General features: G+C 37.2%; 3 protein-coding genes across 4 annotated transcripts; 2 read left to right on the top strand and 1 right to left on the bottom strand.

Annotated features, from left to right (window-relative positions):
* Positions 1–2,490: 2,490 nt before the first annotated feature.
* jac10 (jacalin 10) lies at positions 2,491–4,083 on the top strand. Its single transcript, NM_001110036.1, has 2 exons — positions 2,491–2,552; positions 2,831–4,083. Exon 2 carries the CDS (start codon positions 2,848–2,850, stop codon positions 3,484–3,486), a length of 639 nt encoding a protein of 212 aa, NP_001103506.1. The 5' UTR covers positions 2,491–2,552; positions 2,831–2,847; the 3' UTR covers positions 3,487–4,083.
* Positions 4,084–8,972: 4,889 nt separating this feature from the next.
* aep1 (aerolysin-like protein) lies at positions 8,973–10,898 on the top strand. Its single transcript, NM_001013304.3, has 2 exons — positions 8,973–9,077; positions 9,353–10,898. Exon 2 carries the CDS (start codon positions 9,370–9,372, stop codon positions 10,315–10,317), a length of 948 nt encoding a protein of 315 aa, NP_001013322.1. The 5' UTR covers positions 8,973–9,077; positions 9,353–9,369; the 3' UTR covers positions 10,318–10,898.
* A 1,559-nt stretch (positions 10,899–12,457) lies between these two features.
* On the bottom strand, positions 12,458–16,342 carry zgc:172143. 2 transcript variants are annotated; one of them, XM_005166352.6, is made up of 2 exons: positions 16,177–16,342; positions 12,458–13,818 (listed from the first exon to the last, which is right to left on the bottom strand). In XM_005166352.6, the coding sequence occupies exons 1-2, from the start codon at positions 16,316–16,318 to the stop codon at positions 12,854–12,856; spliced, it is 1,107 nt and encodes a 368-aa protein (XP_005166409.5). In that variant the 5' UTR covers positions 16,319–16,342; the 3' UTR covers positions 12,458–12,853.
* Between the last annotated feature and the right edge of the window lie 1,962 nt (positions 16,343–18,304).

Here is an 18,304-nt window from a genome sequence, read left to right as displayed (position 1 = left end):
TTTCATACATCTGAATTTTTTTCTGCGTACGCACATTTACAACTTTGTGCGTACGCAATGTTTTAGTATGATTTCCATGCAAGTCTTCGTACATGAGGCCCCTGGACTTTATGTCTGGAGGTCTCTCTTTATGCGGGTCTCTTCCTGATGAAACTCCTTTGATGTCCTTCTTGATTCAATTCAATTCAGCTTTATTTGTATAGCACTTTTACAATGTAGATTGTGTCAAAGCAGCTTCACATAATACCACTTGATGCGTTGAGTTTGTAATACAGTTCGGACGAACACGATCGCAAACTTTAAACTGAGTTTACTTTGCCGGAAAATAAGAAAGCGTGGCGGGAAAAGTCCCTGTGGCTTAGAAAGCCGCGTGGCCCTCCAAGGGGCCACGTTTTGATGGGTTCTTTGTTCGGACTACTCTGCAGGATGTTTGGGGAGAAGTCTGGTTATACCTGCGGGTCACGTGACAACCCGTTCAGCATTCTGACCAATGACTTCAGGGGAAAGTTTGAGTGCAAATCATTCCTTTGTCTCGAGGCTGCTCGTATGAAAATTTGAGTGTCCGCCCAAAGCATGCGGACAGGCATTTAATACAGGGATTTAAAGAATAAAGCAATGCGAGTTATGATCTTGCTCTATGCATCATGTGTTGTAAAATGTCAGCAGAAACCCATAGGTACCAAACATGGGGGGTTTAAAAGTAAATCAACATAATTTTTCCCATCCTCACATTATTTATGCTTTAAAAAGGCCTAAAGGGACCACACGTACAGGTTATTTGAGGGGTTATACAGGTAAGAAAAGTCCGAAATGAGATACAAAGTTTGCAAGCATAACATTTTAGTTCTGTGCTGGTCCCTGATTTCTCAGTCAATTTCTCTTTGGACTAGTGTCCTTGTGGGTGTGAGGAGGTGTGTGTGTGCGTGTAAGAAAGGAATGTCTTTGAAGTTCCAGGCTCATCTCTTCAGTCTCCCTGGATAACTTAAAGGGCACCTAGGTTACCCCTTTTTTCAGATTTAATATAAGTCTTTTGCGTCTCTAGAATGTGTATATAAAGTTTCAGATCAAAAATACTCATCAGATTTTTCATTATACCTTTTACAAGATGCTGTTTTATACTGATTTTCAGCAGGGGGTGGTTTTGTCGTTCTGCGCCTTTAAGACGATTCTTTCCCGCCCACTTCCTCGCCCACTACATGCCTCCTCCCTCAGCTGCGTCAGACAACAGACAGACTTAAAGGAAGAAGGTCTCACGTAGAGTTTGTGAGATACTACAGTAAGAACTAACCTTTACTAATCAGTATTGTGAAGTTGCATTGAGTCACACACGCACACACACACACACACACCACAGATGACACACACACACACACACAGGCAGGCAGACAGAGCGCGCTTAGCTTAGTTAAGGCTAACCTCAAGTACTGTGTGGATATCTGTTATGCTAATGTACAAAATAAACCTGATTTAACTTCCACAAACCGGGATTGAAGCGTCTTCTTTTATAATTGTTCTGACACGTGGCTGTGCTGATGAAGTAAAGCTGAAGTAAAACGCTGTAATTAATTACACACATACTCTGTTTTAAAACACTTTAAACATGTGAAACTTACTCTTAATCACATTTGATGATGATTGCAGATCCTAGCAAACAGAACAGAGCTTTTATTCCCGGTTGCTTTGCGTATGTCTGCCTGGTCTTGTTGACATATACACGTGACTACCGGAACATGTTAATGCTCGCAGCTGTCAATCAATTCGGTGGGTGGGGGGATCGCACACCTACGTAATGGTGCGATCGATTTAAAAACAGCTCCAATTTGCCGACCCTTTTTTTTGTGGTTAAATTGAAAAAAAAAGGACTGGGTGTGTTCATATAACCCCAGTATGACGGTCTATACACTATACCAACACACAGATCTGTCCAAACAGCTTGAAAAGTAGATTTTTTACCATAGGTGCCCTTTAAGCTGTCACGAAAATCCAGACTTCTGGGAGCCAGGAGTCGTAAACCGTCCTTTCGACTAAACCCAGACCGTGATAAAATCAATAAGTAATTTTATCTGTGGACTGTACTCTACACTGATCTCGGATCCCCGGATATGCTTATTGACCGGGCGGGAGCCCTCGGCTCAAATATCTCCGAGCTCAGGGTTCTCTCCTTGCACAGCATGCCAAACCTGTTTTAAATGCTAAGCATATCTAAGTGGGAACTCTTGAAATACCTAGTGTGAATAAGCCCTAAGTTAAAATGTCCATGTCAATTTTGCTAGACAGCTTAAAGTTTGTTGACAAGCTCATTTTATGATTATTTTGAAAGCGCATACTTTCATACTTTCTTCATACATTTTTTCAGAAACAAGATTTTGGAGTAGTCATCAACCACCTGTCAAGAGGTCAACCATTTTTGGCACAGATTTCTGACACATACAGTAGTTTAAGGGTGTGTTTCCAGGTCTATTTAAGCAGTAGCTCTATCAGACATCCTTCAATTGTCCAGCTTTTTGACGAGCTGCTCTTGAAAAGAAGCTGATCAGACTACAGTCATTCATGTGAGTATAATTCCTCTGATGGGAATCTAAAATGTAATTTGATAGCTATTTAAAAATCTTGAAATTTTGCATCAGGTAAATTACAAGATAGTACAATGTAGTTTGAGTGATGAAATATTTGGTTAGCAGGTAAATTTTATCCAAATCACTGTCAAATGTAGAAAATTGTTGTTTATGCTTATTGAAGCTTCTTGAGTAAATATACATGTAATAACCCATAATATAGTTTATCTTATCTATGATAATTCTAATACTAATCTTCTGATGTCAATTTTCAGACCTAATTACTTCAGAGATGACCTACCCAACAAACCTAGAGATAATAGGTAGTCAATCAGGTGCTCCATTTTCATTTACTGGTGAAAAAAGTGGTGCCAGTTTAAAGAAGATCTGGGTTTGGGTTGGAGGATGGCAGATCAGGGCTGTCAGGGCTTGGCTTTCAGATGGTAGAAATGAAACATTTGGTGTAGCATCTGGACCACATCAAGAGTATGTGTTTACCCCTGGAGAGTGTTTCACCTCACTGTCCCTCTGGGGGAACGGAGCAGGAACACGTCTCGGAGCCATCAAATTCAAGACCAACAAGGGTGGAGAGTTCTTTGTAAAGATGTCAAGTTGGAGTTTAAAAGAAGAATGTCCCATTGATATCGGCTCTGGTTATTGTCTTGGCATTAAGGGAAGATCAGGTACAGACATCGACTGCATGGGGTTCGTGTTTCTCAATGCAGTTCAGTCAACAGTTCTCACCAATGTTAACTATCCCACCATCAACCAGCTGATCCCAAAAGTGGCCACAGAGGAGATCAAGTCAGTCAGTTTTGAGAACAAAACATCTGTTCAGCAAGAGCAAAAAGTTGAAACCTCAAAGAAAGTGATCAAAACATCTTCTTGGTCTATGACTAAGAGCTTTTCGTCAACATCAGTGTGGAGGTGAGTGCTGGGATTCCAGAAATTGCTGAAGCTTCTACCGGATTCAGTGTCAGCTTTGGAGTTGAAAATACCTATAGTCTTGAGCAAACAGATGAGAAAAACGAAAATCTGACCACCACTGTTGAAGTCCCACCAAAGAAGAAGGTGGATGTTCACATCAGCATTGGCAGAGCCAGTTTTGACCTGCCATACACTGGCACAGTGAAGATCACTTGCAAGAATGGCAGTGAGTTACAGTACAAAACCAAGGGCCAATACAAAGGAGTCACATACACTGATATCAAAGTGAATACAGTTGAAAAAGCTCTGTAATGTCAAGATGGATTGTTCCTGGCTGGCTTCTGAGTTTCCCAGCAATGATTCAGCTCATTTACCTATGATTAGGTTTTGTCTGTGCTCTCATTCCTCTTTGCTTAATAATTTAGAAAAGAGGAAATATACTCAACATTGTCTTTTTCAAATAAACTTTTCAGTTTGAAAATGGACATATAGCTTCATAGTTTCTGTAACTTTGTAATCAGTACCAGATTATGTGGTTTACTTTATATAAGGAAATGTAAATGTTCAATGAAAAATTAATAACAATAATAAAATAATTGAGTTAAAAAGTGTGTGACTGTAAATGAAACGGTGTTTATCAAATGGCATTGTTCAAAAGGAACTGAAATATTTAAAGTAAAAGGAACTGAAATATAATTTTATATATATATATATATATAGCTGCATCTAAAAAAATTTGGTTAATTTTACTAATTAAATTCAAAAAGTGATTTTATTGGCCTGGTCATGAGTAGGGATGCACCAATATGGATTTTTTTTTTTGCCAATATCGATAACCGAAAACTCTTCAAACTTTAAGGCCGATAGCCAATATATAAAGGTCGATAATTACAAATATTTCAAAATTTTATATTTTTATACAGCAAACTTCATAAAAGATTGAACTGCTCTTATGAACTGAATAGTCAATACTCAAAGCAAAAAAAGCTAAGATTTTAAAATTGCAAGGTGATTAAATAGACCTATATTAATAATTTCCCATCTCAGCATGCAAAAGATAAATCATTTCCTTCTCTTCACACAGCAAATTAACATGCAACTTGACTGTTGCATGAAAATAATAGGTTAATTAACAAAATGGGATTTAATCAACAAGCAAGTTAAATATATTTTAAATAAAATGAAAATGAAAGAGCTAAGAACTGAAACCAGCTCAAATGTTCTTGAACAAAACATGTTACAGTGATGTACACATTTACAAATATGTCATTTCCGAAAAAGTGTTTTTTAGAGGTGTTTTGACAGTTCAGAGCCACTGTACAAGCGAAAAGCTGAATACAGACTGTATTACTTAAGAAGATGCGGCATAAATTCATTCTATTTGGCGTTTTACATTCTTTTCAACACATGTAGCTGCTGCTTGTCAGTCAGACAACATTTGTTCTTGCTGTCAATTGTGGAGAAATGATCTATGAAAGCCGCAGATTTGCCCTCGGAGTCAGATTTTGATACAAAACCTGAGCATTGAGCAGATGACTTTACAGACAAACACAGAGCAGAATGTAAAGACAGAATGTGCGGCGAGTTGAGAGCCCCTATGCGGGATTCAGTGTCTGCCGCACCTCTCCCCCGTGCTGCTGTGAAGGCTGTCAGATCAGTGTGTGTGTGCGGTGATATCCCTCACGTGCGCTCATTATAATCAGTTTGAATATTCCGATCAAACGGAATACAATCTTTCATCAACAACACATGACAAGCAACTTGTTGATAATAACAAATAATCATACTAGATTACCAACAACCCAACAAGTTGATTAGCACGTGTGCATCGCTGCTGTTATGTTTACACGTGTATTATTTTTTCCTGAGGCGATTTAAAGCAAAATACACAATGGCACTCAATCAAACATGTCTACAATGATAAGGAACATGGTTACTTACTGAGATATTAACGCACAGCAATACCACATGAAGAAAGGACAGACTTTGAAAACATAATGTGAGGAGAGCTCCTTTATAGTGCACTGGACAAGTCTGGACATGTTCTGCCCACACATGCGCGGCACGCAGGACTGTACAATTACATAATTTATCGGCTTAAAGATATCGGCTTAATTTAGACATCGGATCGATAACGATAATCTTAAAAATAGCATTTATCGGCTGATAACGATATGACCGCCGATATATTGTGCATTCCTAGTGTGTGTGTGTGTGTGTGTGTGTGTGTGTGTGTGTGTGTGTGTGTGTGTGTGTGTGTGTGTGTGTGTGTGTGTGTGTGTGTGTGTGTATATATATATATATATATATATATGTATGTGTGTGTGTATATGTGTATGTTTGTGTGTGTGTGTGTTTGTGTGTACAGTATATACAGGGCTTGAAATTAACCTTTTTGCTTGGTAGCACCGGTGCTCCTAACTTAAAAATTTATGCGCATCAGCCAAAATGTAGTCGCACCCACCTGAGAGATTTAAGATCCTATTAGCGGAGAAGCTGATGGAGGTGTGTTATGTGTAAATTTGGGTGGAGTATTAAGACACAGAAATGTATTTAAACTGTGTGTAAGCCTATGTTCGGCAGACACTCGAACGACCTGTCTCTGTTGTTACTGATGCTGTAACAATAAACTGCTTTGCCTAAAGACTTCGGAGATCTCAGACTTTATCATTTTTTGACATGTTCTGCCCACACATGCACGGCACGCAGGACTGTACAATTACATAATTTATTGGCTTAAAGATATCGGCTTAATTTAGACATCGGATCGATAGCGATAATCTTAAAAATAGCATTTATCGGCTGATAACGATATGGCCGCCGATATATTGTGCATGTGTGTGTATGTTAACATCTACCTTCTTTTGTGATGGGACTTCCACAGTGGTGGTCAGTTTTCTGTTCTCACACACAACAAACGCACATGACTGACAAAGACCGATTGAGGATAGCACAGTTAACCACTTTTAGGAGATGAGACTTATCCAATATATAAACACAAGTACCTTAAAATTAATTTTAGCATTAAGTTAATTTCTTTTTTATACGTGACATGCGATCTAGAATGCATCTGTGGCGTCTAAAACCTCAGACCTGAGTGTTTTTACACCTACAGTAAGAAAACATGCTTTAAGGAATTACTCAGTCTGTGTACATGTAGTATCACACATTACCATTGTGTTCTATGGAAATGAAAATGTGAATAACACAAATATAACAAATTTGGAAATGCAAACAGGATCAGCACTTATTAACTTTTATTGCTATTAGGCTTCTAAGCCGCCAGCAAAGGAAGTTAACAGTTGCAGGCCTTGTATTAATGCAGTTAGTTCACCAAGTATGTTATTAAAGATGAGTTTTTGCTACGTGAAGACCACTGATTTTTGCTCTTAAGTAATTTCTGTTTTCTCAGAAAATATGGTGCAGGCCTTCCCTGAGGTGATATCCAACATTGTTCCTCTGTGACCAAACTTTTTACAGGTCATACACAGCCTGTTTTGTTTGCCTGAGGGTTGATTGCTGTGATTATCTGAGGTTTGAGGGTTTTTAAGACTCTCTAATGCTTCTACACCATGCGTCTTTGCTGAGCTATGGTGTGGCATCACCTTGACTACTGAAATGGGCAAACTCTTTTAAGCTGCAGCTTCAAATCAAATCATGTCAGATTTATTAGTAACTTCATCTGAGAAGTGAACATGCTTTTCAACCCCACCGCTGTTAAGCATTTTGTGAGACAAACTTCTGTGCTTTTAGCAAAGCTTGATGCATCGCAATGGTGTCTTTTTGACTTTAGCTAACTGTTTAGCTAGTAAACGATCAAGCTGTAACTTGAGATCTAGAATTTTTGCCTGACTTTTCTGCCTCTGATTTGTGAACATCATCAAATTCTTCACATCTAGCCTTTGTAATTGAACGTATCTGGCATCTCGTTAAGCAGTCCTGAGTAACACATGTACTTTAGCACTTCAATTACATCACCACGTTTTGATTTCTTTCCATTTTTGCCGATAACATCCCACCATGCAAACAATGTAGACTCTGAGTCTGTTAACTCAAGTCCCTCTTTGCTAAATTTGCATAATGTAGGTTCAAGTTTTTTGGTTCATCATTTCCTTAGAAATTAACCCTTCCATCCTTGAGGAAATTATCTGAAATTTACCAAATAGAACTATTGAAACAAATTACAGTCTTGTAAATTTTATTTCATAAAAATTAAGCAAATGGAGGAACAATAAAAGCAGACGTACACACTTTTGTGGTTAGAAGTCCAGTTTTAATCCATTTACCACGTCAGCTGTGAAAAGTTCAGCTAAGACCAGCTCAAGTAAATTTCAGAAAACTTACTGCAAAAGATCCTGGGTTTTGGCACCATCTAAGAATGGGTTTTAACCACAGCAGTTCGAACTGTAGTTCTGTCGAGTGACTAAGGCCCCGTTTACACTAATGTATTTTAGTTTGAAAACTCGTAAGTTTTGCTACGGTTAAGCCATCCGTCCACACTGCGCTGGAGTTTTCGAGCTCTGAAAACAGAGCGTTTTGGAAACGCTGTAGAGGCCATTTTCATACTGAAACGCTGCTGCTCCGTCTCAGTGTGGATGAGGGAAAACGGAGACATCTGAAAATGGAGGCGGGGCTGCTTAGATTCGCTACCTGATTGGGGCTTTTGTGTCATTGCGTATCCTTCCCTTATTCATCAAGCCCCTATCACATGACTATAACACATGGCTTTAACGCTACCGTAAGACAACTGACTAGCCTTCACTGTGAGCAACAACACGGACACAAAATGGGAGCGTTGTTTGCACTATTGTCTGTTTTACGTGCCAATGTGCAGTTATTCATTTGTTACGTTTAGTAACAACTCAACCTTGTTGTCTGTCCACAAAAATACCTCTGTTGCTTTCTTTGCCATCGCGTTCATTGTTCAACCGGCGTTTGTTGACTAACAATAATCAAATGCCGAGGGAGACACATGCTTCCTGTTTATACTAGAACACCCAACCCCAGAATGCACGAATGGTCACGTGATATACATGTTTGGTGGTGTAGTGTGGACAGAGATGTGTTCAGAAACGTTAATGTGGACACGGATCGTTTTTGATTTAAAACGGCTTTGCCTAAAGACTTCGGACATCTCAGACTTTGTCATTTTTTGAAAAGGTTGACTTAGAGACTTAGATTATTTTTGCAGACCAGAATCTTTTTCCACAACAGTTGCAAAGCTTGTTTTAAGATTATGTTGAAAGCTTTACTCGTGCATTCCTCGTACTTTCTTCATAAATTTTCTAAGAAACAATATTTTGGAGTAGTCATCAATCATCTGTCAAGAGGTCAACCATTTTTGCCACAGATTTCTGACACATGGAGAGTGTTTCACCTCGCTGTCCCTCTGGGGGAACGGAGCAGGAACACACCTCAGGGCCATCAAATTCAAGACCAACAAGGGTGGAGAATTTTTTGCTTGTATGTCAAGTTGGGGTTTAAGGGTGTGTTTCCAGGTCTATTTAAGCAGCAGTTCAATCAGACATTCTTCACTTGTCCAGCTTTTTGACGAGCTGCTCTTGAGAAGAAGCTGATCAGACTACAGTCATTCATGTGAGTATAATTTCTCTGATGGGCATCTAAAATGTATTGAATAGCTAACAAATATCTTGAAATTTTGCATCAGGTTGTTACAAGATAGTACAATGTAGTTTGAGTGATGAAATATTTGGTTAGCAGGTAAATTTTATCCAAATCACTTTCAAATGTAGAAAATTGTTGTTTATGCTTATTGAATCTTCTTGAGTAAATATACATATAATAACCCATCATATAGTTTATCTTATCTATGATAATTCTAGTACTAATCTTGTGATGTCAATTTTCAGACCTAATTTCTTCAGAGATGACCTACCCAACAAACCTAGAGATAATTGGTGGTCAAGGCGGTTCTTCATTTTCATTTACTGGTGAAAACAATGGTGCCAGTTTAGAGAAGATCTGGGTTTGGGTTGGAGGATGGCAGATCAAGGCTGTCAGGGCTTGGCTTTCAGATGGTAGAGATGAAACATTTGGTGTACCATCCGGATCACATCAAGAGTATGTGTTTACCCCTGGAGAGTGTTTCACCTCACTGTCCCTCTGGGGGAACGGAGCAGGAACACGTCTCGGAGCCATCAAATTCAAGACCAACAAGGGTGGAGAATTTTTTGCACATATGACAAGTTGGGGTTTAAAAACAGAATATCCCATGGATGTCGGCTCTGGTTATTGTCTTGGCATTGTTGGAAGAGGTGGTTCAGACATCGACTGCATGGGGTTCATGTTTCTCAATGCAGTTCAGTCAACAGTTCTCACCAATGTCAACTATCCCACCATCAACCAGCTGATCCCAAAAGTGGCCACAGAGGAGATCAAGTCGGTCAGTTTTGAGAACAAAACATCTGTTAAGCAAGAGCAAAAAGTTGAAACCTCAAAGAAAGTGATCAAAACATCTTCATGGTCTATGACTAAGAGCTTTTCATCAACATTCAGTGTGGAGGTGAGTGCTGGAATTCCAGAAATTGCTGAAGTTTCTACAGGATTCAGTATCAGCTTTGGAGTTGAAAGCACCCATAGTCTGGAGCAGACGGATGAGAAAAACGAAACTCTGACCACCACTGTTGAAGTCCCACCAAAGAAGAAGGTGGATGTTCACATCACCATTGGCAGAGCCAGTTTTGACCTGCCGTACACTGGCACAGTGAAGATCACTTGCAAGAATGGCAGTGTGTTACAGTACGAAACCAAGGGTCAATACAAAGGAGTCGCTTACACTGATATCAAAGTGAATACAGTAGAAAAAGATCTGTAATGTCAAGATGGATTGTTCCTGGCTGGCTTCTGAGTTTCCCAGCAATGATTCAGCTTATTGATTAGGTTTTGTGTGTGGTCTCATTCCTCTGACTTGCTTTGCTTAATAATTTAGAAAAGAGGAAATATATACTCAGCACTGTCTTTTTCTTCTATATGTTTTATCTATATCTGTGACACTTGCTTCATTTATTGACTGTTATTGTTCCTTATGTATGTACTCTGACCTGTCCACCAAGTTACCTTTACATGCATACACACACTCACACGCACACACTCACACACATACCAGTACCTGACTATATTGTTGTTGTTTTTGTTTTGTTTTTGTTTCGTTGCTTTGTATTTGTTATTTGTTGACGTTTTATTGTGTTTGTATGATTTTTGCATATTCTAAAAAAAAAAAAAAAAAAAGCATTGTCTTTTTCAAATAAACTTTTCTAATTTTGTTTTAAAATGATCATATAGCTTCATGGTTGCAGTAATTTTGTTATCAGTACCAGATTATGTGATTCACTTCATGTAAGCAAATGTTCAATGAAAAATTAATAACAATAATAAACTAAATGAATTTACAATGAACTGTGTGTAAATGAAATGGTGTTTTTTTAATGGTGTCAGATCTCAAAAATTACATCCATCAGCACGCAGACTACATGAATTTTATTACTGAAAATTGTTTACATATTAGGCACTTAACAGGCAAGCCTATGTGATTTGAAGGTTAAAGTAATGATTGATTCAAGTAGTCAATTCATAAATTTTGTTTAAAGTGCTCTTATAAATGTAAATAAAAGACCTAGTCATAACAAGGTTGTCAAATTATCTGTATAAAAAATAATAGCTGTATTTTGGTGATTGAGCAAAGTTATTGTACAACGCAATGCTGTAACATGCTCAATTTCAAAATAACTGAACTACCAATCAGACCTAAGAAGGCGGGAATTACCTTTAATAGACAGGAAGCATTAGTACTCAAGTTTACCGCTGCTCTTTTGTTTTTAAAAATCAAATGGTGAAATGCGAGATGTAGCTAAATAGATGATCATTTGTTATTTGGTAACTGTTATAAAAGGCGTTTGTAATGCGTTACATTACGTACAATATGAATAATAACGCTGTTGGCTTTATTTACTCACAATCAGAATTAGCTGATACAAACCTGCAAATGCATCCATCCACTTGTGTGATTGCGAAGAAGTCAGTCTTCATTTAAGATCAACTTCTATATGTGGAATGTCCGCTACACCAAACGAAATACCAAGTATTTAGTTTTTAGGCTTGTTTCTGGTTTGGTTTGATTTCAATACCGTTGAGTACATCAAAATTCCATTCAATTCTGAGTCCTGACGTGAGGCCCAATCCCAATTCTATTTTTGTACCCCTTTCCCTTGGCCCTTAAAAGTGTGAAGGGGAAGGGCTTCGAAATTTACACCTAAGAAATGGGACACCACTGAAACACCTGCACTCGCCATCATATGTCATTGCAATCTCTTGCTTCATGTGAGATCAGACGATCGCGACTGCTGTAGTTTTACCAGTTGTGTTATTTTTTGGTATTTATCTTCAGGAAATTACTGAAGGCATATATATATATATATATATATATATATATATATATATATATATATATATATATATRTGTGTGTGTGTGTGTGTGTGTGTGTGTGTGTGTRTATATATATATATATATATATATATATATATATATATATATATATATATATATATATCCATGTCTAATATCAGATGGCCAAGCCTGATCTTACAAGGAAACGTAAGTATTTTACGTTTTGTCAGTTTAGTGGTTAATTCAAGTCATACAAATTCGTACAAGTTCAGTCGTACAAAAATGTACGATTTTAAAAAAGAAGTGTGGCACCCAACCCCACCCCTAATCCCAACCGCCATTAGGTGATTATACCAATTACCCACTAAATTAAAAAGTTACGAATTGCCGTTAGATTGTGTTGGTTGGCCAGTAAGTAAATATATATATATATATATATATATATATATATATATATATATATATATATATATATATATATATTTTTTTTTTTTTTTTATATATATATTTATAAATTGTTTAAATATTGGTGTCTGTGATGCAGCAAGTCCAGAAGCGGTTGTGTACAGCATGATTTTATATAAAATTTATTTTAATGTGAGATATGACAATCTTTTCACACAGGAGACACAGAAAACCTGTAACTGATTCAGGACCTGTGTTAGGGCTTCCCTTATAATATACTTCCCTCTGTAATATACCTAAAACACAGATTGCCGTAAAAAGACAACATTTTTTTTTGACAACTTCTTAATTAAGAGTTAAGTGCCTATTCATAACTGTTTTATACAGTCTAAAATGATAAAATAAACATATGTACACTGCCTAACAAAAGTCTTGTTGTGGATCCCAGTTGTAAAAAAAACATAGGTAAAAAGCTCAAAAACAGTTAAAGGTATCTACGATTATCATGGTTAGATCAAATTAGGTAATGACCATTTATAAACAATCTTTCTTGCCACACTTATCACAGATCAGAATCTTTAGTGTTCACTTCAATGTTAGTGTAAGTGATGCCTTTATATTGACCTTTGGTTTCATACTCGACAACACTGCCATTCCTGCACGTGATCTTCACTGTGCCAGTGTACGCCAGGTCAAAACAAGCTCTGCCAATGGTGATGTTAACATCCACCTTCTTCTGTGGTGGGACTTCCACAGTGGTGGTCAGTTTTTCTGTTCTATCCTCCGTCTGCTCCAGACTATAAGTGCCTTCTTTTCCAACACTGACACTGAATCCTGTAGAAGTTTCTAAGATCTTTGGAATCCCAGCCTTCACCTCCATACTGAATGCTGCAGAATAGGTCTCACTCATAGACCACACAGATTTTTTGATCACTTTCTTTGAGGTTTCAATTGAATGCTGCTGTTTGACATAGCCTCTGTTCTTATAAGTGGCAGATTTGAGATCTTCTACCTCCACCTGTGGTGTTAGTTGATTGACTGCGGGATAGTTGACATTGGTGAGAACTACTGACTGAACTGCATTGAGAAACATGAACCCCATGTTGTCAATGTCTGCGCCAGATCTTCCAACAATGCCTAAACAAAACCCAGAGCCGACATCGATAGGGATTTCTTTTGGCAGTGAAACTTTGGTCATTTTTGCAGAAAATTTTCTACCCTTGTTGGTCTTGAATTTGATGGCTCCAAGACGTGTTCCTTCTTTATTCTCCCAGAGGGACAGTGAGGTGAAACACTCTCCAGGCTTAAACACAAACTCTTTATATGATCCAGACGATTCTCCAAAGGTTTCACTTCTATCATCTGAAAGCCAGACCCTGACAGCCTTGATTTGCCATTCTCCCTGCCAAACCCAGATCTTCTTTAAAAAGGCACCAGTGTCTTCACCAGTAAATGAAAATGGTAAACCTCTTTCACCGCCAACTATCGAGAGAGTTGTTGATTCGGACATCTTTAGAGAAATTACGTCTGAAAGTGAAATCACAGATTAAATGCATAATACTAGCACTTTTAACAATACATAGCATATTTAAAAAGCAGTTAAACAATACTTTTCATGTGTCTGTTAACATTGTTACTTAGACAACAATCGCTTAGGCGACATTTAATGTAAATATCTATTGAAAGAAATGTGTCAATAGAGCCGCCATTGTAGTACAGGGTAGCACTCCTTAGAAATGGAGGACAGTGGAGGATTGGCCATCCAGAGCCATATACACATATATATCTGGAGTATCCCGGTGGTCAATATGCAAATATTTTAAATGACAAAAATTATAATTTTACATCACTTTTCTATACTGACGGATAAGTGACCGCATGGCCATTGCCGGCAAATAGTGTGTGTTTGTGTTCATTGAAATGTATTATCCTCCCTCCCTGTTAAATCTGATCTAATCAGTCTCCCTCTCCTGCTTTCACTTCTAATTCTAACTGAGGGAATGATCCATTCATTAATAAATCTCCATTATTAACGACTCGTTCACTTAGCCGACAATAATAGAAATTTCTGGCATCGCAGCATCTTGTCATATTTCATTTACATTGTTTGCTGATTTTATTCAACAAAACTAGCATAAGCCTAGAATTTAGTGCAAATTGGTGCTACTTTGCCTCATGGTCAGGGCAGTAAGAGCCTTTATTATCATCAATAGTTCATGGTTTCCCTTACAATCATTCTTGCACGGCAGGGTGCAACACTAAATTCGCCATGGCTACATTACAGCTTCTCGTTCAAAACATTCAGTCATTGTTGTTGTTATTTTTAAATAGCTAGTTATATTTGCACCAAAACGTATTAAAAGGTAAGTGAATTATAACAGCGCAAACTTTTCTGAATTCGTAGAAGTGCTGTGCGTTATTTGTTTAACCCTTTAAGGTGATATGCTGACTGACTGACTGATGCTCTGTTCACACCAGACGAGAAAGAAGCGTCAAGTGGGAGTGATTGACATGTTAAGTCAATGCAAAGATGCGAAAAAACATCCTGTGGAGCAAATGGCACAGCGCGATTGATTGACACACTTAAAACGCGTTTCGCAAGAATCGTTCAAGTACGAAACTCGGAACTTCAGCGGACATTCGCACCGTGTTAACCAATCAGGAGCTTGCTCTTGTAGGGGAATGCTTATGACAGTGCCTGTTGTTGGTGTCCCGAGGGGAAATCCTCCTGCCGACACTGGGCAACAGTTCATCAAACTGGCTCAGCTCAGTCGGAAGCACCGCTGAAAGCTTCCATCATCCAGGTTCAGTTTCTGGAGGAGTTTATAAACTCAGAGCTGGGTGCACTTCTGAAAGGTGTCTAGTGGACTCAGATGAATTGACTGTTTTTCAGCCTTCATAAAGCACATAAACACAGTTATGTTCCCAATAAAACCCACGGTAACCATTTAGCAATGAAGCTAGAGTCACTGGGCAGACAGAAGCCCCGCCTATGAGGCGAATCCGCGTCTATTGCTCAGTGAATTTGACGTGCAAATGAAGCGGATTTGACGTGCGTGTGAAGCGAGTAAACTCAATGTTCACGTGTCTATTTACGCGCGAATACCACGATTTATTCACGCGTACCGCGTCTGGTTTGAACAGCATGATAGGTGTGTGATGCGTGAGGCCAGCAAACACGATGTAGCTTTCAGTTATGATGAACACAGTTTCTATAATTATACTTTATTTATAGATAAAAGTCTCTGCTTCTGCATACAATGACTTTATCTTACTGGAGTTTATAGCCGTTTCACTTTAATTCAGGACGCATCAATGTCAATCTGTAGGTCAATTGGAGACATTCATAAATATTCCTAGCAGATCTAATAAAAGTTGGAGACATGCTACGTAGACGTGCTAAATTGCACTTCAGCATTGTTTATTTGAGCACACAAGAAGATGTGCGCTTGAGCAGCGTATATTTGAGAGCATGCTCATCTTAAATTAATGCAATCTTACAAACATAACTTATTATGTTTGTATGTTATTAAAATATACAAAAACATAAAGAACGAAATCTTACCTATGAAATGTTCTGTCTTTATGCATTTATTTTCTTTGTTTGCTCGTTACTACACCCATACACAACGCTAAAGTCCAGCATCTTCACATTAGCTTTAGTCCTGACTTGTGCAGTTGAATGACATTTGTCCATGGAGCACTGTACAAAAATGGCGACGCTATTGACAAATGTTCAGGGTCTGTATGCGAATTTAGTGTATATATATCTATGAAATTATTAAAGGAAACCTAATTTGCAGGCCTAGAACAATCTCACATGGAGTAAAAGAAGCTTGTCGCTACACAAATTACAACCTAAGTGTTAGTTTCTAATGTACTTACATGGGTAACTGTAGTCCGATGAACTTCTTGTCAAGGTCAGCTTGTCTGGTTTAACATGTCTAACTGAACTGCTGCTAAAAATAAAGGGGGCAATCGGGAAAACATGCCCAGACACTCTACAGTCAGAGTCTTCTGTTTGCATAAGATAAGGTTTTCAGCAAGGCATGCAACGGATAATAAAAAACTCCCTCTTCATTTCATGGGACATTCTACAAGAAACAGACATTTCATAAAAAAAAAATAAATAAAAATTGACATTTAATAAAAAAAAAAAAAAAAACATTTTAATGGTTCAAAACACCCTTGAGTACTTTTTTATTTTAACAACACACTTTTGTGTGTGTTGAGCATCAGTTAAGACGTTGTTGGCACCTGTCAGCTTTAATTGATTAAAAAATAATTGATAATTTTGAGCTTTTGTCCGCTAATTTCATCTTCCAGGTTTAAAATAATTTGTGTGGCAGGATCAAAATTGGTGACATATTGCAAATCTGCAATTGGAGTGATGACGCGTCAGTTTCTCATTATTATTCATAACTATAATAATAACTGAAGCTATAATAAATCTTGTGCACAACATAAATTACATTTTTTAAATGTAATTTTGTTTCTTAATGTTCAATAAAATATTTTCAGAATTCTGAGGTCAATCAAAGGTTAATATTTATTTTGAGGGTAACTACACCTTTAACAACTAGATTATTTTAGCTACATTTTAGCTGTTTTAGCTATGAGATACTAATCTAAAAGTCTTCTGAAGATCAAACCAAAACAGAATATTTTTCACAAATTTAATTTAGCATAAACGATATTAAACTGATAACAATCAGAATGTCTCAAAGTTTTAAAAGGTAAAGTAAGCAACATTTATGCACAACATAAATAAAATCATGAAAACATGGAGAACTTTTAAACAAATGTTATTGTAAGGATGTAAGGAAGACAATTAAACCTTATTACTGAATAATTAATGAATGTTAATTTTGTTAGACGTTTTGTTAAGATGGATTTGTTGGTTGTACTGATTGGCTAAAGCTGTACATGGATAATTAGTGAAAAGTATGACCCGTTTAAAAGTATTTAACACCCTCAACAAGATTAGTTTGGGAATTTTTAGGTTTTGAAGTTTAAGACATTTGAAAAAACAAAAACTTTTTTCCTCTTTGAACGCAATATATTTTATTTTAGAAACTTTCAAATATTTTGGAGCAGTAAACACGTCAGACTGCTCTCTTCATTAGTTAATAAACACAGACTTCTTTACAATTTAAAATGGCATCTTTGGATATTTTTTAAAAAGCTGAAAAAAAGTAAATAAAAATCTTACCCATACCTTGGGAATGGTATACCAGAAAATGTTGCCGGTTTGAAAACCTAGACTTTTCCAAACCCAGTATTGACCTTATTCTCCGCAAACGAGTGGGCGCTGCCATTTGAATCTTTTTGGCACGAGACTTTCGGTCTCATTCACTTTCATTCATTCTTAGACATTAAAAACTGCTCGTTTCGCTGTTTGATGTTGCAAACTGATATTTCCTTGTTATATTATTCTACTTGGTCTGTATAGTCATGCAAACATTTGTTTGTAGAGCAAGTAGTTTGACCGTTTTTTGCCGTTTATTATTCTTTGTCATTTCTCCCATAGGCGACTGAAACGGAAGTTCTAAGACAATCGCGAAAACAGGCGCACTTCCGCATTTTAGAATAAGGTCAATACCTTGAAAACGGTTATCGTCCCATGCCTACTTCACAGTGTAGATTTATCTGAACAGTTAACACAATGTAATGTTTAACAGAATCAAAATATGTTTTCTGTAAAAAATTAGTGCTTATAAATATCCAAACCTTAAAATGAAATATAAATAAATAAAATAAATAAAAATATATGAAGCTACATGTATAAAATAAAGATTAAATGTATTGAACTTGCTAATGACACCATCACGTCTTTTTTAAGGAAACAGCTGCTTTATATCTTCATATATATTTTCATAAATATGAGAAAAGGGTAGCTAAATCTCCAACACTAGTCTTTTAAACAGCACAATGTCCTTTTCTGCAATATCTGAATATATATTCTGTGCAAAATTGTTGAACGATATCCAGTCCTTAAACATAAAGAAAGAAT

Source organism: Danio rerio, chromosome 7 (assembly GCF_049306965.1).
Source record: "Danio rerio strain Tuebingen ecotype United States chromosome 7, GRCz12tu, whole genome shotgun sequence".
Lineage (NCBI taxonomy): Eukaryota > Metazoa > Chordata > Actinopteri > Cypriniformes > Danionidae > Danio > Danio rerio.
This window is presented reverse-complemented; position numbering and strand designations above follow the sequence as displayed.